The sequence below is a fragment of the Corvus moneduloides genome, chromosome 5 (assembly GCF_009650955.1).
Source record: "Corvus moneduloides isolate bCorMon1 chromosome 5, bCorMon1.pri, whole genome shotgun sequence".
Taxonomy (NCBI): domain Eukaryota; kingdom Metazoa; phylum Chordata; class Aves; order Passeriformes; family Corvidae; genus Corvus; species Corvus moneduloides.
The window spans coordinates 56,050,844-56,076,688 of NC_045480.1; the positions used below are offsets into that span (position 1 = coordinate 56,050,844).

Genomic DNA, 25,845 nt, shown 5'->3' on the forward strand with positions numbered 1-25,845 from the left:
CTAGTTCCATCGCTGCTGGTATGGAAAATAAAATGGAACAGGAAGGCAGCATCAAGAGCAAGAGCACGACCTGGCTGGCCAGTGGCTGTTCTGCTGTGAAGTCAGGTGATTCCCCAATATTCCAATAGGAAATGCTCCCTTGTGGAAACCTAGACCCGGCAAGAAGCACTGCCGTGATCAGTGCTTGGTCCCACAAGGAATTTCTTCCCCAAGATCTTCTGGCCAGAGTGGCTGCAGGAAGGACTCAGGTGACTCAAACCAGACTCTTTTAGGCCATGAATACCACCAAATACCACCACCCCTGGTTCTCTTCCCCAATGAGACTCTGCTGAGAAGCACTGAGCAGCAATGTGAGAACAACCCTGGGATGGAGCGGAATTGCTCCACTGCTCTGCTGCTGCATATATCCTCCAGCACTGGGAATATCTTGTCTAACATGTGCCTCACCCACCTGTTACAAATCTTTTGGCTTTTACCCAGCATGACAGGGCTTGGATAGGTGCAGCTTAGATGGAGGCAGCACCAAGTCCCTAAGCCCAGGGAATGGGAGGGCTTTGTGAAAAATCACATGCAGAAAATTCATTACTAATCATATCCACAGGTGGTTATTTCCCCCGTCAACCTTTCCAGTCTATTTTGTGGCTTTCTGTATTCCTGATTGCCCTCAAGGGATTTTAAAGGGGGAGGCTGGAGGAGAGCAGTGAAGTGCCAGTAGGCCATCAGCAGAGGTGAACGGGAAGGACGACATGGCCAAGGATGGTGATGGAGCTTGGCATACGCCTGGAGCAAGAAAATAAAGAGACAGCAAACAACGACCAAGAAGGCCTAACGGGGACTTGTTTTACTCTTTGACATGCTACCAGCAGTTTTTAATCTCAGAAAACCCAGGTTAAAAAAAAAAAAAAAAAAGAATAAAATTAAGAAAAAAAAAGAAATCATTACAATGATTAAAAGATACGACACATGAAACACTATACTCAAATCATCCGCGTGTCGTTGGCTACTTTATACAGTAGGCACAAAACAGACCTAGAATCACCTGCAACAAATGTCAACCAGTGTTGTTCTCGCCCCTAAACAAGTACCATCAGCCTGCTATTTCTAGTCAGCTGTAGCTGCATAACCTTTGTGCTTAAATTTCTCAGCTTAGGCCTCCTTTCTTTGGCATTGCTCACCCATGCCGTAAAGGAGTGGAGACTTATACTGAAGACAGTAATGGAGAGAGGAACAAGAACGACAAAAAAAGAGAGATTAATTGTACAGTACATACATACAGTATCTTCTAAATCGTGATCAGTTGTTTATTGGTTGGCAAACAAGCTTCACTTTTACAACAAATATTAGTAATGAGGTCATTCAACTGTTGAGACCGTACAAAATGGATCATAAATTAAAAAAAAAAAAAAAGAGAAAAAGAAGAAGAATTCATACTCCGTGCTGCTAATTTACCTCCAGAAAGCCTATGTTACTTAAAAATCTGGTCAAATAAATAAATTTCCTGTTAGGAAAAATAATGAACAGAGGACTTTTTTTTTTTTATTAAAAATCACTGCAAAGTACTTTTTAGCTCACTACGCGTCAATCTATTTTCTTCTTAACCACTGCAGTACAAGTGCCTAAACCGGGGACCAGACTGAGCCGAGAAGGCCCTTTGCTCCTCCAGGGAAATGGCCGTCTCCTGTAGAACCCCCACTACGACTATAAAACCCCGTCAGTCCCTGGATGTGACCCGAGGGCCTGGCTGAGGGGCTGCTCGCCAGAGATGCTTCACAGGATTATCGTCACGATCGGTTGTGCACTGACAACAAGGAAGTTTGCCCTGCTTTAGTCTGCCAAAAGGTCTGCTGGCAACATGCCGGCTGAAAAAGGTTATACAGCGAGGAAATGAAAAGACTGCCTTGGCTGAAAAGAAACAGTGATGGTGTTACTAAAAATGGTCCTTAGAAAGTGATGTTTGGGGTTTTTTTTTTTTGCCCAGTGAGTTTTTTTTAACTGGGATGGGGAGGGGACAGAGGGAAGGAGCAGTGGAAGAGGCAAAACAAAATCTAAAAAAAAAAAAAGAAAGATTATGAAAAACCTTGCTCCTACTGGTAGACAAACTTACAAGACCAGCACAACAGAAAAAAGTTCTTATTTTTTTTTTCCACTACATTAACAGGGACGCAAGTTCTGGAGGAACAGAAAGCAGACTATATGTGCAATGCTAGTATCTGTACATTACATAGAAATTGTTTGCTTCTCTTTTTTCTGCCATTAGTTTTTATCATCCGTTAATACAGCAAAACGTAAAATATGCCTTTAGCACAGGATTCTAGGATTCCCTTCCGTCTCATTAAATTTGTTTATATTTTGTTTGCTCCCGCAGCGAAGGGCGCTGCAGTGAAACCAAGTTGTGAGTGACCATAACCCATGATGTAATCTGGATTGGTAAGAAAGAGTTTTGCTAGCTTGTTTTACGCAGCGCTCCCACCTAGATGCGTCATCGCTACTAGCTTCAAATGCACATTTTTGGCCTTTTATTATTTTTTTTTCCCTCTTAAATCAGGTCCTCGGTATTAAGAGCAACACAGCATCAAGGATTGTTTAAACAAACACGGCATAACTTGAGAAGGCCACGAAGTGTGCCGTTATCTATCTCTTTCATTAACATAATGAAGTCTGTCTGGAGGGAAGAAGGATGGGAAGATAAGGGGGGGCAGCAGTTACTGTCCTCTCCGGGCCGGCCTAAAAATTCCAGTAAAAAAAGTCTGAGAATTTCCTTTTGAACAGCATGAAGATTTAGGAGTACACACAATATTACCACTGTTTGGATTAACTCAGAACAGTAAACCGAGCATTATGGAGAGGCTTTTAGTTGTCTCTTTGCTTAATTTTTGCTGAATCTTCTATAGGCTAGTGACCAAGTGAGCGGGTCCTTTTGCATTGCCGTCCGGGGAGGTTCCCTCTTTGTTTGGTGGGACTATAAAACCGTCGCTGCTGCCTCGACCTAGCTGGTAGTAAGTGTGTAGCTGATGGACGTGGTTCCTGGAGCCAAGATTGGGCATGCTTTTGTAGTAAACATCGTCGGCATCGCCACCGCCGCTTTTCGCTGGTGGAGGATCGGTCTGGGTGCTGGCGGTGACGCTTTCCGTCATGGGCATGCCAGCCAGCGCGGGCATACTGGTGTAGAGAGAATCCCTGTTGGGCGACTGCAGTTCGTCCGTGTGCTCGTTGGTCAGCAAAGGGAAAAAGCTCTCGCTGTTGTCTTGCGGGATGCGGCGCCGACTGTAGAGGTGGGGCTGGTGGTTGTCTGCCGAGTACACCCGGGGAGGCAGCAGTGGGGCATCCGACTCCTCGTGGATGAGCTCCAGGCCCAGGCTCTCCTCGTGGGTGAAGGAGGTGGCGTCATCCAGCACGATGGCGTCATCCTCGCTCCCACCGCCCACGCTGTTGACGAGTTTGTTCATCAAGTTGCGGCTCTGCTCGCTGGAGCGCTCATGGTTGTTCAGGTAGGAAGGGATGTAGTTGGAGGTGAGTTCCTTCAGGATCTTTTTCTCGAGGGCGTTCTCCGTGTGGTTGTACCCGCGGTCAAGGATTTGCACGCAGTTGCTGAGGTACTCGCCGCTGGCGATGCTGTAGCTGTTGCCGTGATTACCATTCAGTGGTAGAGTATCCGTGACACTTGTATCCCTGGCATTGTTCAGAAGCCCCTCTGAAAAACATTACACAAGAGAGGGTGACTTGTACAAACAGGACACTCATGCGGGACGTGCACACTCAAACCCCCTTCCTAGGCTGCCGCGGATGCTGGGGCTGGGCAGCAAGGAGAGCGTTGCGGCCAAAATGGGAGGGCGCAGCTCCATCTAACCAGCTGGTGGTCAAGGCCTTCCCACCAAAAAAAAATGAAAAGCACTGTCAAGTGTGCGACTCGATGTGGCAACATCTAGTTGAAAGGATAACCTCTCCTGGCCAGCATTCTCCTACACCTCTTGTGCTTTATGTATCCCTGGGGGAGCTGAAAAGCAGATGACCCTGGGCTGGTCCCAACTGCCCTGGCTCTAGGAGCTTTGGAGGAAGGGGGCAGTTCCTCCCAGATGAGGGAGAAGTATTTGCAGCCCATGCTAATCACTACCAAAACTTTGTTTGGGAGTGTATCCTTCCTAGAGGAAAAAAAGTCTGCTTTCCCCTTTCGCTGGGTAGGCTGTCAGGATAAATAAAGACATAAGGACTGAATGGCAGGATTCAGGGATTAGCAAGGTGGAGGCACAAAGTGCTTCCTGGCCCAGGATTTTCTGGAACAAGGCTAAATGCCCTACCTCTTCTGCCGCAAGGCAAAACCAAAATTATTTACTCCACACTGGCCAGGTGGGGATTTCCTAATACAACTGATGCTGGAGGTAGCTGTTCTGGGGTCTTGTGAAGCCTTTAAAAATAGCTCCTATTCCACCTGCAAAGTTAAAGCAGTGGGTTCAGTGGAGGGTACAGCAAGTACCATCACTGCCATGGTATAATGGGCTCGTGGGAGCCTGAGAGGAGTAACAGGGTCTCAGGGTGGCCCGGCTCTAACTGCTTATTGCATCTCCGTAGGTGTCTCAATGCTGACAACGTAAGGCTGGAGCTCAGCTCTTTCCCAAAGCACTACAGGAGATGGCAGGGAAGTGCTTTGAGAGCAATGCCAGCATGAGTGGGCAAGGGAGAAGAAAATCAGGCCCAGCAGTTAAGCCACCATGCTTTCTTTTTTGGGATTACTGGCCTCCTTGGAAGGAGAGCAGTGTGGGGATGCATGAAATAACTTATCGACCTCTCAGCTAAGGGCTTCAGGCATTGCCAAAAACTGGCTAGCAACTCCCAGCAAGGCACAGTGGATCAGAGAAGCCATTAAACTGACAATTTCAGATGAACAGTTGCTCATACCATGCCTAGGACATGGCATGTGTACCTTCTGAAAATACAGGATTCAGTCTATATCTGCGATGGAGTAGTTGTTGTATGTCAAGGACTGGAAATCGCTACTGAAGGCTTCTTCTTGCTTTTGAGTGAAATGCCCCAAATGTGTCGGTCACCTTTTAGGATTCTGAAGCTTACAGGGTGCTGCTGTATCCTGGGTTCCCCAGCAAACGAGGGAGCTATGCCAAAAAATCAACTAGCCATCACAGACATAGAGCAAAGCCGTTGATTTTCACGGTGAAAGGTCTCCAACCGAGTCATGATGCTTGGGGAGAAATGGAAAGTGAGCATTTTTGGGGGAGGGCCATATGTAATGGGTGACAGGTACAACAGCATCTGTTTGATGGTTACGCTGAGTAACGTATGCATTGAGGCACTGAGCACTGTGCTCCTGCTGCCAATGCATAGATCTGGGGTTTGGTGCAGAAATAAAATGGGAGGCATTGCCGGTGAGAACAGCGGGGGGGCTGCAATGGAACCCGCCGTATAAAAATGTCATGGCCTCGCAAATAAAAACGTGAAGTTTAAAAAAATGAAAAAAAGCATACACAACTAAATGAGAAACTATGCTGGGTAAACGATACCACAAAAACGAGAAATAAAGAAAGCAGAATCTAATCTCATCTATATATATATGCACACATACATATATATATACACACATACATACACACGCATACACATATATATACATATGTATATTCATAGTCTTTCGATTTCAAAACTGTGAGATTAATTTCCTTTATTAACTACATCATCTATATGTGATGCAATAAAAGTGAACTAAAAAAAATTACATTTGATATGCAATGTTTAGCTTTACTCCCATACTTGTCTCTCTGTAGGGCTCTAAACGACAGCATGAAGAAAAGGAAAGAAAAAACAACAAGTAAGCTTACAGCGACAGTAGGAGAAACATGAGTAAAAAGCAAATTGATGATATGCAGAAAAGAGAGTTAACGGAAATAATTTCCACTGCCCAGAATACATGAATTTGTTACAAGGTTTATTTCAGGTTAAAAATATTGACATTTTAGACAGAAAAAAAAATATTTTACGCGCAATATTCAGTAGTCTACATTTTTATTTAAAAAATTATCACATTTAAACTGTTTTCCAATGCCATTATAAAATGTTCAGCGTGCAACACAAATGAAGAAATAATGCCAGGAAATTTAAGAAAAGTCTAAAGCCGGTAACGGTCATGCTTGAAAAGACAGGCACTGTCATTGTCACTTCCAAGGTCTTAAAATGAATGGCTTTACTTACTGTTAGTTATAATAACCCCGGCAGTTGAAACTGAAATCTGTTTCCTTGCTAAAAATGTTTTGCCGTCCATCTTTTGTAACAGTGCTTTGTAAGAGTATGACTTTGCTCATCATGGGGCTGCTGGCATTTTACAAACTTTGGTAAGTCTGCTTTTTACTTTAACCAAACATATGGCAAACTACATGGACTTGGCAAAAAAAAAAAAAAGTAAGAGGAATAGTAGTTTGAATAATGGCATTGCTAAATGAAGCTGTTAAGAAAGGCTTAAAACAAGAAGAGTCAGAGAACAAGATGAAGAGGCAGTGATAACGCTCAGCTTCCCCCACTCCTCAGTGGTGCGTGGCACGCTGGATTTTAACTAGAGCTTGTTAATGGTCATTAATGCTTGTTAACACCTTTTCTCAAAATTAGTTCTGACAAAAGGTGTTAGGATGTTTTCCTGCGTTGGAGAGACTGAGCCACTGTCAGCTTCCAATGGCAGTGAGCACGCAGCCCCTCACCTACCACTGCCTCCTTCCTCTACACTCTGTGTCCTATCAGGAATTGCTTATGCCACTTGGAGATGGGATTTTGGCCTTTTAGGGTCTGATTCCCCACCTCTTTCCAAGGGTAATTTTAAGGACTTCCTGCCCCTGATGATTCTCTGCCACAGATTTGGCTTAAGCAGAGGTATTTTAAAACACCTGACTGGGGAGGGAAAAAGAAATGGGTGGACCAGATTAGTCCCTTGTTCCTTAGGGTGTCCTGCCCCATCCACAGCCATCATCAGAAGTAGTATATGAAGGTGCAAAAAAAATCATATCCTTAGTGATGTGGAATGAGTTAGCTGGATGGTGTTAGCTAACAATGCCTCACTGCATGCCAACCACAGCCAAGGCACACCCAGAGATGATGACAGCATCTACTTTTACAATGCACTATCCTGGCTTTAGCATTCCTGCTGGTGCAGCATCTGTAAACCCCACAGGGCCACAAAGACCACCAGGCCTGGTTGGTTTTGCTACTCTTTATTTCTGCCATGGGATCTCCTAATATTTACAGTTTGTAATTGTCCAGGGACCTAACCAGTTTGAAAACTAATACCTATACCAGTTTAATGGTCATTAATTAACTTGCAGCCTCCTGAAAAGGATGGGTTCTGCTCCCTCTGAAGTCAATGGCAAAGCTCCAGGAGTTTAAATGAGACCAGTATTGGTCCCGCTCTCTTTCTTCACCTCCCATGGATGAAGCCTGGATAGGTTTCTGTTACTCATCTGACTGTGTTGAACAGAATAGCACTTGTAAAAAAATTATGCTGTTTCTGTGGAATAACATTTTGTTAGCTCAGGTAACTGTATCAGATTCTAGTATTAAAAATTTGAAGAACACACAATTATTAAAATACATGTAACACACATTTCTGCCCAAATCACCTGGGTTCATTTGAGGCACCTAGACCTGAACATCAGGGCTCCTATTAAGGCAAATGCTGACCCAGCATCACCTGTTGCCATTTGATTTAGAAGTCTCCAACACTTCAATGTTATCATGCAACAAACTAGTCAGAACATCAAAGCTCATTTCAACATGTGCAGTACACTGAAATTCTTAAAATTCAGAGCATTACATGTTTAACAGTAGCCCCTTTTTAAAAAAGCATTCTTGGAAGCAAATTTATTGCACAAAGTTAGCATAGTTTAGGAAATTAATAAACAGCAAAAAGGTCAGAAACACGTGTGCTTTCCTTGTGCTTTGAATGCAAATACCCTAGTGATACAGTTCAACATCTATTTCTGTCAGAAACAACATACTGCCATAGAGTACAAAGGGGGCTTTCCTGCTTGCATTATAACCATCATTATTTTCCCTCTCTTGGAAATCCTTTACTGGGAAATGATGCCTTCATTGAGAGTGGAGAGCTGACAGAGTGCTGGCACACTTGTGCTGGAACACAGAGTTACTCTGCAACTATTCAGCCGCCTTACAAGTAAGAACAAAAGAAAAAAAAAAAAATCCCATGGAAGTGGCAGAGGAGGATGGAGCCACCAAGAGACAGGAGCTGTGAGAGCTCCACACTCCCCATCTCCTCCTCAGGCCCTACTTAAACACATCTGCCTCTCCCTCATGGAAGCATCAGGACATCAGCTTACAAACACTGTCCCTTCCCACAGAAGCCAGAGCAGAGACAAACGTGTAGGTGACAAGAGAGTGATTTCCACAGCAGAAACCTCCATTAGATACAACTGACTCTGCCTATTTTCTGTTGCCAAAAGAAGGATATCAAAGATTATCCAGATTTACTACACCTTTTTTCTATTTTTTTTTTCCCTAGTAGCACATACAAAATGTATAAATGCAAACGGCAAAACATTTCTTATCTCAGCTCTGCTCTTTGGACCTGGCCTTCACTTCTTGCTTCAGCTGTCATTTTTCTTAGAGATCAAGGGCAGTTTTGTTTTATTTTGAGTTTTACACCCTGTGCAAACCAGTGCACTGCTGACCACATTTCTCTAGGCCATTTCAAATGCAAGCAGCTTTGGTGGCAAAGGCCAGTTTAGCTTCACTTACCTTCAGAGGTGTTCCTGTTTCTGAAATGAATGGTTTAACAAGGAAATGTGCTGACAACAAAGAGAGGAATGGATGCGTCCGACAAAACACACACACACACACACACACAAGACCAAAACAATACAAAAGCAAGGAGACTGAATAAAAAAAGTCAAAATCAAAACACTATGAATGCTTTGAGTAAAACTGACAAGAGTCTTTCAAAGTGAATTTGATCGCTCATGGAAAAATAGCATCTGGTAGATGGAAAGATGCATTGAAATGAAAGGAAGGGGAGGGGATCTTTTTTTTGTGCCCAGTTCCAAAAAAAAAAGTGTGTGTGTGTGGGGAGAGAAAAAGAAAAAGGAAGAAAAAAAAAAGAAAGAAATGGGCCAAAATAAGCCACAGAAAATGGAATTCTCACTAGAAAAATTAGAGAGAAACTCCAGCACACCTTGTGCGTTGTACATGCTGACAGAAGGGTTGTTATAGACCGCCGATTCCCCGAGCAATGTATTATAAGGGTTGTTAGTGCCATGAGGACGAAGCAGAGCATTGGTTATAAGATGATTAGCCATGGCTCCTGGAGCAGCCCAATAGAAAGACAGAGAAAAAAAACAACAAAAAAGGTCAATCAGGCAAATGTGGTATTAAAAAAAAGGGAAAAAGAACATTCAGAATGACAACAGTTGAAATAGTCCTGATTACAAGCAGCCAGCTAATTAGACTTGGAAAACTGTATGCCACTAAAGCAGAACAGATGTTACTGACGATGCACAAATCCAAACCAACGCAAAAGAAAATGTATCAGAAAGCAGATAAGCTACATTTATGGTGGTTCCCCAGTTGCTCGGAGTGTAAGCAAGGCTGCGCCCACATGCTTGCTACAAAGAAAGAAAGGAAGATAGCAGCCTACACAATGTGGGGGGGAAAAACTCTCCGGAAAGTGCCAAATGAATAAAAAAAAAAATATATATATATAATGACTAACAGACAACAGCACATTCAACTCCCACTATGTGCTAGGATCTCTTTTACCAGTCCCTCACAACACATCTAAATCTAAAAAGCAGAATTAAAGAGAAAGGATGGAGAAAGCAGCCCCGCCGAAGGCTCTCAGCATTTCTCAGACAGCAGCTGTTTCTCATGTCTAAGAGGGCAAGTTTCACTTCAACTACTTCTCTGATACCATCGTCAAGAACATCCACAACCACCTGAATCCATCTTGGAAGGTGAGAGCACTACAGCTCTGTCAGGCATTTCTACCAGGAATGAGAGGGGCCACGAAGTGCATGTCTCAAGGCTCTCTGCGTGCCCCACAAACACCTTGTTTCCCCACTCCCGCACCTCTTTGCTGCTCTTTCCAAGCACTCAGCCAGCAGTTGTCCTTTGCTCTTTGGTTTTGGTTACCAAGACCTACCTACTATTTCAATTTGCAGGCATCAACCCAGGAAGCAAAGTCTCTCCCTACCTTTTAGCTGACCTACAGGATGAAAAACCCTTAAGCCCTTGCTGTGAACCTCTTCTATTCTCCAGAGACATGACCAAATTAAAAAACTTGCCCTTCAGGGCCATTCCCACGGAGGTCTAGAGCAGGAAGGATGACCATGGTTTTTAACTGCCAGGACTAAACTCTTAAGACAAAACCTTTCCGCCAGGAAAGTAAGTCACTGGTAGGGCAACTAGAACTAGTTAGGACAGGACTGTCAGAGGGCTCAGGTGACCTGGCTGTCACCAACATCCAACAGCCTCAACCCAAAGAAGTAACTAAAAAGCCAATCCTCAAAACCAGTAACCCTTTCAGGAATATTTTTACCAGTGTCTGAGGCATGGTGACCCCATTTGCCTCTCTGAGGTGTGGAGGTGGCCCCGTGCCAAGGTGAAGGCTGTCTTTGGAAGGCATGTGGGGCACTGGGTACAATCTCTTTCTCTGGATGGAGCTGCTGAGGATATATAAGCCCTGAGGGTCTCTGGCTAGTACAAATCCCCTTTGCAGGGAGTTCTCTGAAAGCGTACATCTACTAAGTATTTACAGAAAGGCAAAACCTGGCCAAACCTCAGGCTAGGTGGAAGCTGCCTCCTGCTGTGCTTGTATGCAGGCCTGGGATGGCATTTCCCTGTGTCTGTGTAGGTAGAGGAGAGAGCAGACTGTTTCTTGCCTCTCCCCCATCATCCCCCAGCACTTCCCAGCCCCAGGCGTATGGCATCAGCAGATCACTTAATCGGTCTTTTGAGCACAGGACAAAGTAGAAGGCAGCGTTGTATGGGGGCTGCATGCCAGGGAGGCTCCTCGACACATGCAGCTGGAAAAAAAAGACTTGTTTTCTCTCACCTGATGTTTTTGTTTATGCTGATGGAAAGCAAGATGAGCTGCTGTGTTTGAAAATAAGGAAACAAAGCTGTCTCCTGTAAGAAAACATTATATGAACGCTTAACTAAGTAACCTTGAATGTAACTAATAGGTACATGAGTCAATTCTTTCTTTCTGGTAGTATGTTTTCTCTCAATCTCACATACATCTGGGATGAGGGACTGTAGGAACCACTTCTCTTCTTGCACTGGTTTTATACCAGTAAGCACTAAATCCATTAAAATTGTTTCTGCTTTCATTCCACTTTTAATCAAGCCAGGCCATAAAAGATTCAAAAAGGGACTCACTTTTATACAGGTAATGAGAATGTCCAGAGTTAATGCTAGCCATAAACTCAGAAGTGATATAATCCTCCCATTTGAGATTTAACCCAATCTCCAATTCAGTCCCTATGAGAATTGGTATGAAAAATATACCCACGGTGGGCTTTTCAGCACTTTAGCTTGAGGTGTCTTTAAATGCCAGCTGCCAGAAAGAGCATCTCACTCAATATATCCATGGCCTGATCTTGTCTAGCGAACCCCAGCAGGCAAGAACAAGCTGATCCCACCATGGATGGGCATGTTTTGCATGCGGGATGCTCTCAGGCTGCGACAAGAAAGAAGGGATCAACTTGTGTCAGCACTTAAATGTAGGTTTTGCTTGCCTGCATTTGCCAGCATGGTGGGCTCTGGAATGAGCTGAATTCACACAAATATGCCTCTTTCAGCCAACTTTTAACACAGCTCCATGATTCTGACTACAAACTTGCAAAAAAAGTTGAAAATACAGAATAAGTAAATAATTTTTGCTCTTGGGTGCGTAAAAGACAGGGGTGGTACTATAGCCACCCATTCCTGTATGCAGGAGCTGAGCAAAAATACTCCATCTTCTGCCTTCCTCTCCCTTGATTACATTAAGATTTTTTAATTTACTATTCAAAATGCCACTTTCAATACTCCAGTGCTGAGTAAGTCTCCTGGTGCAAATCCAAAACAAACCCTCTGCTATATCTTTCAATACTTTTAGAGACCCAACTGGGCCCTATGCACTCTGCAGCAGGTTCCCGTCATGGCAAACTTCACACTCTCTACATGCCACAATAAATGCAACTTTGCCATCTTAAATACAAAATGAAAAGTACCCAATATTCATAAATTTGGGCTCTTGTTTCTCACTAACTGCTCTTGAGTTGCAAAATTCCCAGCCTAAAAGGGTGTTGAGAGAGGTTTGCATCCAGGCTCCAAAAAGCCTACAGTTAAAGCTTTTGATAAAACAGTAATATACCAAAAAAAACCCCAAAAAATCCAAACCCTCATTATTTGGTTTCTCTTTCCCAGAAGAAAGAAAGAAAACTGTAACACCAGCCATGCATTTAAGTATCATTCTGGCTTTTTCATACCACTTTATCATTGCTATAGCAACCAACAGGACTATTAGGAAGAGCAGATTAGGTCTGCAGATGAGGCAGGAGCAGAAGGAGCAGGTAGACTACGGAACTATCACCTCATCTGCATGAAAATGGCCTTGGTAATAGAAAGCCAACAAAACCCCAATAAAGTAAGCACAGGATCATAGCAGCATACACTCCCAAAACACCACGGGGAAAAGCAGAGAGCATTATTCTGCAGTCCTGTGTCTCGGTGTGCATCACTGGGGCTGCAATTACAAAGGTCAGTGCATGTCCAGGGGCCCAAAAAACAGAAAGATCAGGGCTGCAAGTGCCTGTCAACCACCTGGAATCTCCTCCTGGCAGAGCACTCTTGGGATGGGACCCTTGGCAGCTGTCTGGCCCAGTGCTGGCAATGTGCCTAATATCCTCAGCAGGCACCAGTTATCATCACTTACTTTTATTTATTCACTTGCTGCTGGATCCTCGGCTCTCAGCATCTGTGGTGCAACGCAGAGCTCTCCCAGCAAACCCCACAGCTCTGTATCATCCTTGCTTTCCTACATTCCAGCAATAGCAGCCCCTGTACAAATCCCTCCTTTGCCATCTACTGAACCACCTAAGCCCAGCACACAGCCACCATTCTTTATTTAGTCAGGGGAACTGCCTTCTACCCAGCTGTGCTGAATCACCTTCAGTTCTGCTAGTCAAAGGTACCCAACTGAAAGCAAATGCATTCTGTTTCCAAACCCCCATCATGCTGTGCACGTGTGGGAGCATGAATTTGGGGTTGGAAAAAAGATGGGTTCAAACGCACAGGTTCACCTTTTACAGCACAATGAGACCATCACAACCAACAAACATTTAACAGCAGAACTCACACCTCTACAAAAACATTCCCTGCAACCACACTGGTACAACTAGAGTCCCAAGTCTCCTTATTTCCACTGGTATTCAACAAAGTTCAGAGCAAAACACAGCTACCGGGTCAGCCCTAATATCCAAAATTACATTCAAATTCGGGTCTCTGGAAAGGCCAGTGCTCAGTTCAAGTCTTCCTGACACTGGATTTCCTCAAGTGAAGGATTTACAGGCTGTAATCACAAGGAGAGAGAAATGATGGTCTTTCAGAAGGCAAGTATTCGCTGGGTAACACAGATGCTCCTGCCCCTCTCACAGCGTCAGTGATCCTCATGATTCAAGCACCACAGATCTAGCCTTACTGGGTTTAAAAGGCTGGGAGAAGCCATGGCCTGTGCTCAGGAGAGATCTGGAGGGCTGCACTTTTGACTTGCAAACTGAGAAAAACTGTTAGGAAAACCAACCAGGACAAAGAAAACGAAAATCCCACAATTTTTAACATCACTGTAACCAGACACAAAGGATTCAGATAGCTACAGTTAGCTGCTTTCTGTGCCTATGAAAGTAGGTATTATTTTAATGACAGTATGCAACCAAATGGTACCTTTTTCTTTCCTTTCTAAGGTAGAAATTGATGTCCTTGATGCACAACAACACTGAATGTAGCAATAATTTTTTGGAAGAGATATGTGTAATGACTGCATGGGAAAACTGTATCTTGTTAAACACAAGTATGGTTTATTCACTCACTGAAAGGATGAAAATTATGATGACAAGCACATGTTGCCAGACTCTAGACTGCATCACTCAGGAACAAAATTCAAAAAAATTTCTTGTGGGCAGCTGGCTGACAAAGCCACACAAAGACACTGAGGTTACCTTGAATCATCTGCATGGCCTACCCAGCTGGAAAGGAAATGGATTCAACTGCTACTACAGATTTTCTGAATGATACTGTCACTCACCATGGCTCTGCCTGGCTGAAAGGGTTTGAGCAGCACTGCTTTAACTGGGATCATCTGTCTGCACAGGTAACACCACCACTGTCTTCTTTGACTCCTGGTCTTCTCAATTGTGTACCAAAATCAGCTCTATGTTGGCTACGTGCATTTTAGCAGGGGATGGAGAGATTTCCCCAACACCCAGCAGATGTGACAGAAGAGCAGTTTTGCTGAGAAAGGAGAACGGACCAGCTTACAAATTTAACTGGATGAACTAGTGAATTCTTAAAAATGTCCCTAAGAAATCTGTATTTTCCAAATTAAATGCTTTCACTTTTTGTTCCAAAAGAGTGACTTGTATGAAAGCTGGCTTTGCCTTTTTCATATTATGTCAACTTTTTACTAGAGTAGAAACAAATAGTTTAGAAAAAGCACATCTGAGTCATAGCAAAATGTTTCATTGCCTCTGACCCAGCAATTCCAAAATGTAGATTTTCTTGGGCTCTTTTTGTTTGTTTCAGAAGAAAATATATGTACTGCTGTGTTTTCAATCTCAGTCCTGTTTCCTCCCTATTTTGCCAACAACACATCTCCCCTTCTGCAAGGTAAGGGCACAGGCTGTACTCCTGCCTGCTCTGACTCCTGAAGCACTCAACTTATCTCGTGGTTCACAACCACCATGAACCAGATCAGCTTCTTGCACATCATGTCCTTGACTTCAGACTACCCTGCAGAGACAAGTGACAGCCAGGAAGAACATGGACCATTCCCTGAAGGTAGTGCAGTTCCTCAGCTATCAGGGTACATGGTTTAGCCTGGACACAAACGATGTGGTAAGAGCTCAATCTCTCCTTAAGTGCCCATTAAAACAACCCCACAACACATGCTGCCTTACCCTAAATGTAGTAAATAACTCAGACTTGAATGTCACTGGAATAGCCTCTCTGCACTGATTTCAGTTTGTAAATTCTGGCTGGTTTTATACTTCACTTAGTATTAACTTACTCCACTTTGCTCCCAGGGAAACAAAAGTAGGTTTGTAGGAGTCAAAGCTCTAGTGTTCTTTGAGACTTTCCTTACCAGCATTCCACAGTGTCCTTTTCTACAGGTAGAGTTTTCAAGTATTTAAAGAATCCTGGTCTTCCATGTGTTCACAGTTTGTTCCAACAATAAATGCAATTATGAAAAGCAAAATCACACATATTTGCTGGAGGACAACAGGTATTTTCAGCATTTTTCTGAGTTCCTTCCAACGAATGCTCTGACAGTTAGATTTATCGAGCTGTGTTCTTATAATAGCCAACAGGATTCAGTTAATAAACTTCTGTAAACTTCCCTATTAAATTTCTCTCAAATAGGTTTGTTGTCACTTGCAGCATCTAATCTATTCATTGTGAAGCTATTAATACTGACTGCAGTGAAATGGAGTTTCAGCAAATGAGGTTGTTAAGCTCTGGGCCATCTTCTGCCAAATGAAACATCCCGTGTTTTTATGCAGAGACAGGGGAGTGAAAGTATTTCTTTGCCCCTTTTTTTTCCACGTTCTTCCTTCGGCAATGATTTCAGATGACAAACCTCTGCTGGATTATAATCTGCAGGCCATGTTCAAAACACACAGCTAGTCCACATCAATTTATAAATATTTGCTCACTCACTAATTACTTTTTCACTGCCTGGAGCAGAAACATTGTCCCAGGATGGGACATTTCTTTATACCACCATGACCCCTTCCAAGGGTTTATACCACACTGTATCTCAACTATACAAACATCCATTATCCCTAATTATTCCTGTTTACAATTATTTCTCACTAAACCTGAGGCCTTACCCAAGATGTGCAGAGAGCCCTGCCTGTGGTGAAAATTGGACAATGCTTATAGGAATCTATAAAAGCAGCTATGCTTTCTTCCTTCCTCCTTCACAGTCATCATATTAAGACTGCTCTGCAGCAGTACTCTGCTAGATCTAATACTCCCCAAAGCCTGCTCTGATTTCAGAAATTGCCTTGCCCTTACTTTTTCTCTTTAAAGCTGATCCACCTAATGACTGAACTTCCAATTATATGGCTGTCAATCCTAAAATCAAAGCCAGTTCATAATATCTCCCAAAGGAAGAATGTCATGTCACTCACTGAAATCACTGCAACAAATCTCAGCTAACTCAGTCCCAGGCAGCAGAGAGGCAAAATAAACCAGGAGAATATCAACAATGGGATTAATTTTGCACATAGGCAGAAATAGGAGTTAAACTCCCTAAGTTTTGATCCTTGATGCAGAAAATCATAATTTTTCTAGCATAAAATGTACAGCCGATTGAAAAACAGGGGTGGGAAAAGATAAAAACCACCAGAAGCAATTTGCTAGTCCAAAAGGCTGATGACTTTCCCTTACAAAGAGAAAATATTCCTCTGCTGTCACCTATCTGGAATTTGTCTCTACTTCATATGTGATTATCAGGATGGGTCATTTTGAGGCCACTTGCTGACATTTAGCCAAACCAACAGTTGCTTAACAGGGTTGCAGAGATTTTTGGCTTAGAAACAGCAATCCCTTGTGACTGAACTGGTGCAATGGCATGTGGACTACTCCTCCAAATACGCCCTCCATCTGGGCAATGGGCCTCAGGAAGGGCTATCCATGGGGTCAGGGGAGGATAAGTGTGTCTGTAAGAGTTACCACAGGGAACAGAAGAAGCAGAAGGGCACGGCGGATGAAACCAAGGAGCTTCATTAGGAAAATGCCAGTGGTGGTAAGATGGGGAGGTAAAGGAACAGCCTCTTACACTGGGTAAAATGGAAGTTTTAAAGTCCTGATATAAATTAACTATGCTTTTTTTTTTTTTTTTTTTTTGGAGGCTCTCCCTGGAGTTGTGAGCACTAATACAAGCACCCAGGGTGCTGGGACAGTGAACACCAAGTTCCCTTGAACACCAATCTGCCCAGTGAGGAGCAGGAGTTTCAGCACTCGAGCAGCTGTGGCTGGATGAGATGCTAGAAAACAGCCCACAGGCTCCCTCTGGATTAGATTAGATTCTTCTTATCCCTTCATTTCCACCAAACAGCTAGGGGACACTTAAACACCTCCAGAAATCCCCTTCTCAAGTAGCAGCCTGGACTTAAAAAGAATAGAAACTGAACTTCTAATCATATTCTAGAGGGGGAAGAGACTAGCACTGGTGTCTGTTTGTGCCTAAACCAGAGGCCTCCAGGCTCCAGGACTGATGGACCCCTTGAAACAAAGAATATCTTTCCCAGGACTGAGAGCTTTGCAGTATGAAGGATGATGCTCAAGGGCAAGGACTGCTGCATCCCTCAGGTTCATGCAGCACCTTGTCCCTGCCAATCCAGCAATGGTCAGCATAGACATGTTAGGCACTGACACCTCTCAGCACTCGGCACAAAGGGACAGGTTCGGGGCGAAAGGGCTGTGTTTTAGATTTGAAGCAATGACAATGAAGAAGTGAGATCTGCACGTTGACAGATGATGGTCTCTGAATGGTCACTGAAGCTGCTGTCCCTGCCAAGGGCCATCCCAGGTTCAGCTTTGATAATTCCTCTGCATTTACATCCATCAAACCCTGAGCATCACTGAAAACAGAGCTCAAAGCTTTTAAAGCATCTCCAGGGCGTGTTCATATTTGAACAGACACGCCTCTTGCTCTACACCACATATCTAGCTGCCCAGTGATGGTACTCACAAGACCAAAGTGTCTGCAGAAGACAGACACTTTTCTTTAGTCCAGTTGTCTTTGAGCTGTAAAGTGCTCAGAAACCAAGAATAATGTGTATTTTTATATCCATAAATATTTTTTTGAGCTCCTTCTAGGTATCTACAGATGCATTCATGAACAAGGAGAGCAACTGTGGGCACCTTGGACATCCTGTGAGTCCTCTGCACTGAACCTGCTTACCCCAGAAACACAACAGGAACAAGAAATAATAGGAAAAAAGTGACCATTAACACTGCTGCCAACATGAATGTTCATATAGCCACAACTCACTAATTCAAAATGAGTAGGTCCCCACACCCTAAAACGATCTCTCTGAAAGACATGACATGAAAGCAGACTGACAGGAGAAACTGGGGCATTGTTTGCTGCCAACTGTAAGAAGACAACAAACAGAGGAAGTATTTAGTCTCTAATGTCTTTAAGCCACAAGAAAAGTCATAGGTGTTAGAGCAGGTAAGAAGTGTTTAGACAGACAGTGATGGATCATTTGGTGGTGTCTTCTGAATATCCTATCAAGATGAGCAGAGGCACTTCCACCTCTGCCAGAGCTTGGCTGCTTGCTATTTGTTTTATATGCAACATAAATTTAGCAGAAATCTCTCTGTCACGCCGGTCACATTAATCCATCAAGGAGCAAACAAGCATCTTGAGAAAGGCTGATGAGTGACAACAGTAGCACTTCCACTGTCCAAATTTCCACCCTCTCTCTGCTTTGTCTAGGCAGCAAAGGGTCAGCATTGGCAAATGGCTTGTAATGAGAAGCTATTGCACTGTGAAACGTACCATGGAAGGGGTTTGAGATCCCTGGGGAATCCATTTCTGCTCCTTTCTTTTCTCCCTTTTTATTTTCCCCTCCTCCCCTGCTTGCCTGTGCTTTTTACCACACCAAATTCTAACCACTTTTCACTGCTCTATTGCCCAGTTATGTCCACACCATGGCACCCACCACCTCTGCAAACAGCTAAACTGGAACTTCTTGATCTTGCAACACTGAGACACATCCAGCAGCCCTCATCTCTCAGCAGAGAGGGCAGATCTGGGGAGAGTGACCCAAAGCTGACTCATTGCACTGTCTGAGTGCTAACCTATACCTCCTGTATTCTGGAGTGACAGTCCAAAGGAAGTCCAAAGGAAGAATTTAACCTGCTGATGTTTTCTAAATAACTGCTTTCTAAAAATGCAAGAAAATATATCCACCTGAAAATAATTCCGCAACACACACAGTTGTCCCTGCTGAGTTCACAGTCCAGATACGATTTCAGCCTGGAAATCACAGCTTAATTATATTTTTGGGTGGGTGGAAGGAATTTGATGGGAGATTTCATTTAGGAAACAATCAGGTCTCAGTTGAGTTAGAAATCAGGATATTAATGTTCTTCATTTTAATTTTCCTCTCTGACTCAGATTCCCACTGTTTGAATTTGAGCTCAATTTGTTCTGTTCATTATGAAGAAATCCACATGAATTTGACATTAAACTGATTACCTCTGAAAACAGTAGCAATAATTTCCGTTTTTCCTGTGTGTGTTTCAGATTAAGTCTTTGTGGTTGATATAAAAACGCAGGGGAGAAATAATAAAGCAAAAGGAAATCAAGTATTTATTCTGGAACGCTACCCAGAAGAGGAAACATGCAATGGCATTTAGGCATTTGGGAAGAAAAAGCAAGGGGCAGGGACAAACAATACCCTCATTTCCATTTCCCATTTCGGCCCATTTGCATGGGAGCAAACAGAGAATGAACACGGCTTTCCTAGTCAGGGATAATATCTGTTGTGCCAACACTGGGGATCTGAGGGCTTTGTGATGACTCTGATAGGGTTTGCTGGCAAGGGCCTGCTACCACATGAATGGACCCTTAAGACCACATGGATGAATTTGTATTTAAGACTTACCATCCTTCAGCAAGAGCTGCCAGGGGTCCTGAGCTCCAATCTGCAACAACTTTTGAGGCCCTTATGACCCCCATAACCCTTAGTGATCTCAGTGAGACACACCAGGGACCCACAGCCCTGCTTGGCCCTGTGCATGCAGTCCTAGCCTTGTGTCTGTCTCCTGGCTGGATCTTGGACCTCGGCTGTAGCTCAGTTTCCAGCCCTGTCTCTGCCAGTATCTCCTGGTGGTCTGGGCTGGACCCTGCACCAGGTTCATACCCTCACCTTGTCCAGGGCTCTGCCTCCTGGCTTAAGCCCCTGTGGCACAATGAACCATCAGTGAGGGTTTGGATTGTGCTTGACTCCCCCTCATCTCCCAGATGTTCGCTCTCATGAAACAGCTCTGCTCTTGCAGCTCCCTGCTGTTTCTTTTCTTTCAGACAAGTGGAGCAGCAATGCAAACCACCAAGATGTCCCTCCAGGAGACCTCCACACATGAGGGTGGTGGGGATGGTGAGCAGTGCTTTGGGGGTGGGTGGACATAAAGCATATATGCATACAGCCAGATGACAAGAGGTGCACATACTCCTGTTTTTATAGAAGGACTGCTATTGGGATAAACTATTTAACTTGCTGTCTAGTTTGTAAGCCAAGACTCAGAGCCTTACAGCAGGAGAACAGCACTTGACCCAACACAATAGACTTCTGGAGCACTTTCTATTCTCTGTGAAATCTGGTGGCTTTACCCCTAGCCCCTTTATTTCTCTGCAGAGGGAAGAACTACTGTGTGCTAACTTGAATTGATACACACAACTCCATACAAGCATTCTCCTATAACAAAGTCACTGCCTTGTACCAGTGACGAAGTCCTTTGTCTCTGCTTCTCTCAAGCCTCACCAAAACAAGGAACAGTCCTTTCTTTAACAGATAACTCCCACTTTTCCTCTGAAAAAAAAAAAAAAATCACACACATAATACCACCACCTCCCTCCCCCCAGCCTGAAAATCTGAAGGGTAACAAAGTACTGTATAGCTCATGATGATTTTTTTCCTCTCCCACTTGTCTCACATCTAGAGAGAGACAGTAATTACTGTATTGCCTCTCACCTAAGACATGGATAAAAATAGGCTGGTGTCACATTGCTGTTTCGTGCTATGACTGCTTGTTTGCAAGGCTGGCTGAGCTGTCCCAGAGCTTTTCGACATGAACACTCCAAAAGTGCAAAGAGACCCGTCCCTCACAATCCTGAGGTGGCCAACTGGATGTACCCGAAGCTCAGGCAAACTCTGTTGCTTTTCCTTCATACATTCCACTTTTCAGCCTTCAAAGTACTAAGCTTCAGCAGTCGGTGCCTTCCTACATGCATCCCTTTTGTACTACTTTTTCAGCACTGCATCCAAGTGCCTGCATTAAGATCACACACCAAACACACTGCTGGCAAAGGGAAACCTCTTTTTCCTACTTATGAGGTAATCAGCTTGGTTCAGCTTTTACACCTCTGAAGTTTTCAGCAGTAGGAGAAGAAATGTAGAGCCCAGGTTGGATGTGAAATAGGTGGCAGAAGTATGCAGCCAGACCCAGGGTGTGAAAAATTGGATGAAGTTGCAGTGGGAGTGCAAGGAGCAGGAATCCCCCTGGATCCTCAAGCTGAGACCATGACCATGGGATGGACAGGCATGCTCTTCATTAGACTAAAAAAGGAAATCCGCAGCCAGTTTCTTTTCCCTTCCTCCTGATTTCAGTGGTATAACAACCCTGAATCCACACCACTACTAAGTCATAATAAGCAGCAAGGGGAAACAAAGCCAGACATACTTTTTATTAATAAATAATTAGATGCTACCTTCAGGAAATATCTGAAATAGTTTTGTATGCCTTATGATAGAGTTTGTAAAGTTCTCACTACAGAACACATTGTATCAGGCAAGTTTGGGGTTATGCCTGAAATTCCTGGTGTGATAAATGAGAAGAAAAGTAACATTATGGTCAATTACTTTGGCAGGGGGAGGGGGAAATAGTAAATAAAAGAGAATATGAGGCTGAAAAGAGCCATAAGCAGTGTGTTATCTGCTAAATCAGAAAAAGACATAGCTGTATGTCTAAAAGAGGGATGCACTAACACAGACACCTTATTTCAGACTGACGCCCAGGAGGTTCATGATGGAAGAAGAAGTGAGATGTCATACAGAAATGCTGGTCATCATACAGGAAATATGGATAGCTAGAGCAGTCTTGCCTGGGATGTCATCATGTGGCAGGAGGCTGTGAATATGGTTAATGATATGAGGGAAAAAACAGGTTTGAATGAGATAGTACCCCAGTTGGAGGATGTCTCACTGCTTTCTGCTCCCCCAGCAGAAAACACAAAAACTCAGTGCTGGCCCAACTCAGTGCTGGACAAGGAGTGGAGTTAAGCTCCAGGACCTGGATGCTAGGACAATTCTGGGGACAAAGGATCACTTTCTTCCTGTTTTAGAACACAGATTGCTCTCTGAAGGCTCTGGGTAACATGCCAGCATACAAAGAATGTTTAACCTGGGATAATACAGATAATTTTGTGCAAAAGGTGTCTAGGCTGGGAAGGCTGGAATGGGAGTTTTGAACAGGAATGGGAGCCTGTTGTATCATCCTCAGTCAGGGAAAGTATGTACTGACCACACAGTTCAAGGCTCACACTTGAATCCTCTGAGCCTTAATAGCACACTTGTAAATAAAACATTAATGAAACAGCTCCTTTGGATATACATTTAAATATTAAGAGTAAGACAGGAACTGTGAAAAACATATTGCCCCATTGCTCTGTTCAGGCTGCAGCTCTCTGGAGTGTTTGCTCTGTGGAGAGCCCTAAGACCACAAATGTTGCTTTTCAGCTGAAATAAACAGGATAAAGGAGAAATACTGGAGCCTTGTGCAGCTGGGATTACTGTAGATGTCAGGTGTATTTCCATATAGAACTGACCATATGGAACTGCTAGCTTTGGAAATGCTATCTCCCATAGAAATGTTTTTAACCTCCACTTTGCAAATACTTCTGTTTACCAGAAAAACAAACCAAAACCCAACAACAAAAAATACTGTGCCTGCCTGTGTTAAAAAGAGGGAGGGTGACTCCATATAATTGTAAAACTTACTCAAGTCACTTCAGTGTCCCACCTAAAGGGCTTCCCTTCCACTTATCAGGCTGCTTCTGTAGTCAGTAGAAAGATTCGGGCCCTTCAGGTGATTCATCTCATCCCGTGTTACACAAGGAAAATGGCTGGATGAAATGTGCTTTGAAGATGCTTCCCCTGGCAGTTCATTTCCCAACTGACCTTTAAATAACAGGCACATCTAGTAACAGGCTCTCACCGCACTAGGATGAAGACTGTCCACTTGAAACCTCTTCACTTGTCCCAACTGGCAGTCATACTTCCCTCTTTGCACAGAAAAGAACGTACAACCGAAAAAGGAGAGATACCTTTCTTTTGCTGACAAGCCCAGAGGATCCTGTTTGCCAAAATACATCCCTTGGTAGCCTCAGCTGCATCAGAGAGTGAGTTCAACTTCTGTGCTAACTAAAGGAGCAAACATTTCATGCATAACACATTTTGGTTTGCCACTGAGACGGAGCAGTGGATGCCTGAGGGAAACAGCGGTTCTTGCTGGAACCTTTGTGTGACAACCAATTCCCCCCCTATATTAGACCCAGAGAAGCCTGGCTGCTGCTCTGCAGTCTTTAATGCAGAGACAGAGAGAGATGTGAGGGCAACGTATGTGAATAAATCAGGCATTTGCAGCAATGGAATCTTATAGTGAACTTTATTAATGAATCTTCACTGCAGAGGGAAAACATCCTGGCACAAAAAAGACCAGTGAGTACAGCTCCATGTTAACTACACTGCCTTCCCCTTTGCACTGATTTGGGCAGTGTGTATAATGTTCAGAGAACAGAATCATATACCCCTAGTTCCCCTGGCACTCAGCAGTCAATATTTTACTAACAGCACAGTCAAAATCCCTCAAGCCTATCCTCAGGCAAAACTCACCCAAAAATCAGTGGGAATTCTGAGAGAATAAAGACTGAATAGGAACCAAAGTCCCAACTCAATTCTCAGTTGAGCTTTGCAGACCAACCATCGGGTCTGGAAATACGTTTGATTTTCATCATCATGAGAGAACAGCTGGGCCCAGTAATCCCAATTCTAATCCTTCTTAATTCCAGCATCAACTGGACAGATAACACAAAACCGAGTCTGGCATCTGCTGCTCAAGGTTAATTCATAAAGTAGCTGTACTGGAAGAGAAAGGAAGCCATCTCTGAGGCTCTTTTTCTGGTATTCCATTAACATCGCTTTCCTGCAACTCCCTGAAAAACACTTGGTTTAAAAAAGCTGTTCATATTTCCTCTTGTGCCAGACACCACATTTTGTTTGGCATATACATTTCTGATAGCCTTTCCTCCGCAGATGTCTATAAAGTTCACATCAGTCAGTTCTTCAAACTAGGTATATTAACACCAACACAGACAATTTTGTTCCAAGCACAGTTTTTCCTTACGTCTATGTTCTGCTGTTCACTTTTGCTTCTGTAAAGATGACAGTATTGCTACATATGCAGGACAATCAGGACTCCTGTGATGCTTAACACAGGCTGTACAGTGCTGTAATGGCCCATTTTCACTGTCAGCAACGAGGCCTGACACGTCAGCAGCTTCTGGCACTAGCAGTTTTCTGAGGGAAAGGGGAGATTTCAACTTAATTTCATTTCTCTCTTTCGCTTTTTATAACTTCCTTCCAGAAATGACAATTCTTGAAAATGCACGTGTAGAAATAAAGAAAGAAAAGAAAAAGAAGGCAACAACCACCATAAAACTTCCTCCCATTTATCACTGTAACATTTCTTGTGTGGTAGAAGAGGGTCCAGTGACGTTCGAGGTGAGGAGGAAAAGGCAGGGGGGAAAGAGGTAACACATTTCAGACTCCTTAAAGCCATCAGAAGAGTTAGAGATATGAAAAATAGTTTATAATTACCTCTGTTGAGTGAAGCTGAACTGTTTATATCTCCAGTAATAAAGGAAGACTCGGACTGCTTTCGAACTGTGTCATTCCACATCCTACGAATCCGGCTCTAAAGAGGGATTGAAGCACAGCAGGCAATGAATCTTTAGCAGCTCTAGAGAGGATTCTTTCTGCCTCACTAAAGATGGCTACTTGTATGTCTAGCTCAGGATGAGACTTGCTTCTAGCCAGCTGTAAGCAAGCAGTGCTGTTTTGGTGTAACCTGCCTCGTGCATGCCAGACCCTGCCAGACTAACTGCGTAACGCAAATGCCTAGCGTGAAAAAGTGTATAATTGAATCACTTACGTCTTAATTGAAAAAAAAACCAACAAAATTGTGCATGAGAGAAACCCAGACCCCATGCCAGTCACAGGTTTGCCAATACAGCACCAAATAATGGAAAAATAACTCACATACAGAAGCACATGTGCTTCCAGCACTCAGACAACTTGTTTCTTATTTTTTGTGAAGTGTAACAGAAGACTTGATTTGAATCTTGGTGTCCCTGAATGAACAGAAGTTTTCTATAGCTATTTTCCATCTTGGGGATTTGTGGGGGGGGGGGGGGGGGGGGGGGGGGGTAGCAAAAAATTCCCCACAAATGAATGACTTCTGTTACCATACTGAAAAATCTGTGATGGTTTTGCCATCTGTGGTATAGCTTCTGCTATTGGCAAAAGTGTCCTGAATATGTTGGCCTTCTGTTTGTTCCTCAAATATGCTGAAGTATCTGCCTCTGTGGCATTTACATCACTGTGTCACTCCTCCCTAACTAGACCTTGCAAAATATCAAAATATCAGCCAAAATGCATCTTGTGAGCAGTTCCACCACTATCTGTGCATGAAAATGACTGGAGAACCCAGGTGTCCCAGGAAAACTCTCCCTCACCTCATGTCTGAGACTCTGATGGACGTTTTCCTTGGCTGTGTGAAAGTGGTTCT

At 43.6% G+C, this 25,845-nt stretch overlaps 1 protein-coding gene across 25 annotated transcripts in view; it reads right to left on the reverse strand.

The window, feature by feature from the left end:
- ADGRL3 (adhesion G protein-coupled receptor L3) overlaps positions 1–25,845 on the reverse strand; it is a 492,701-nt gene that overhangs the window by 9,011 nt on the left and 457,845 nt on the right. For 10 of the 25 annotated variants that reach the window (XM_032108804.1, XM_032108807.1, XM_032108805.1 and 7 more), the window contains 4 exons: positions 24,876–24,972; positions 9,176–9,304; positions 5,758–5,775; positions 818–3,691 (listed from right to left, as the gene is read on the reverse strand). In XM_032108804.1, coding sequence (XP_031964695.1) covers positions 2,886–3,691; positions 5,758–5,775; positions 9,176–9,304; positions 24,876–24,972 — 1,050 coding nt within the window. In that variant the 3' untranslated portion in view covers positions 818–2,885. Of the gene's footprint in view, positions 1–817; positions 3,692–5,723; positions 5,776–9,175; positions 9,305–23,647; positions 24,576–24,875; positions 24,973–25,845 lie in introns of those variants that run through there. The other 15 variants (XM_032108818.1, XM_032108816.1, XM_032108817.1 and 12 more) reach the window with 8 other exon arrangements.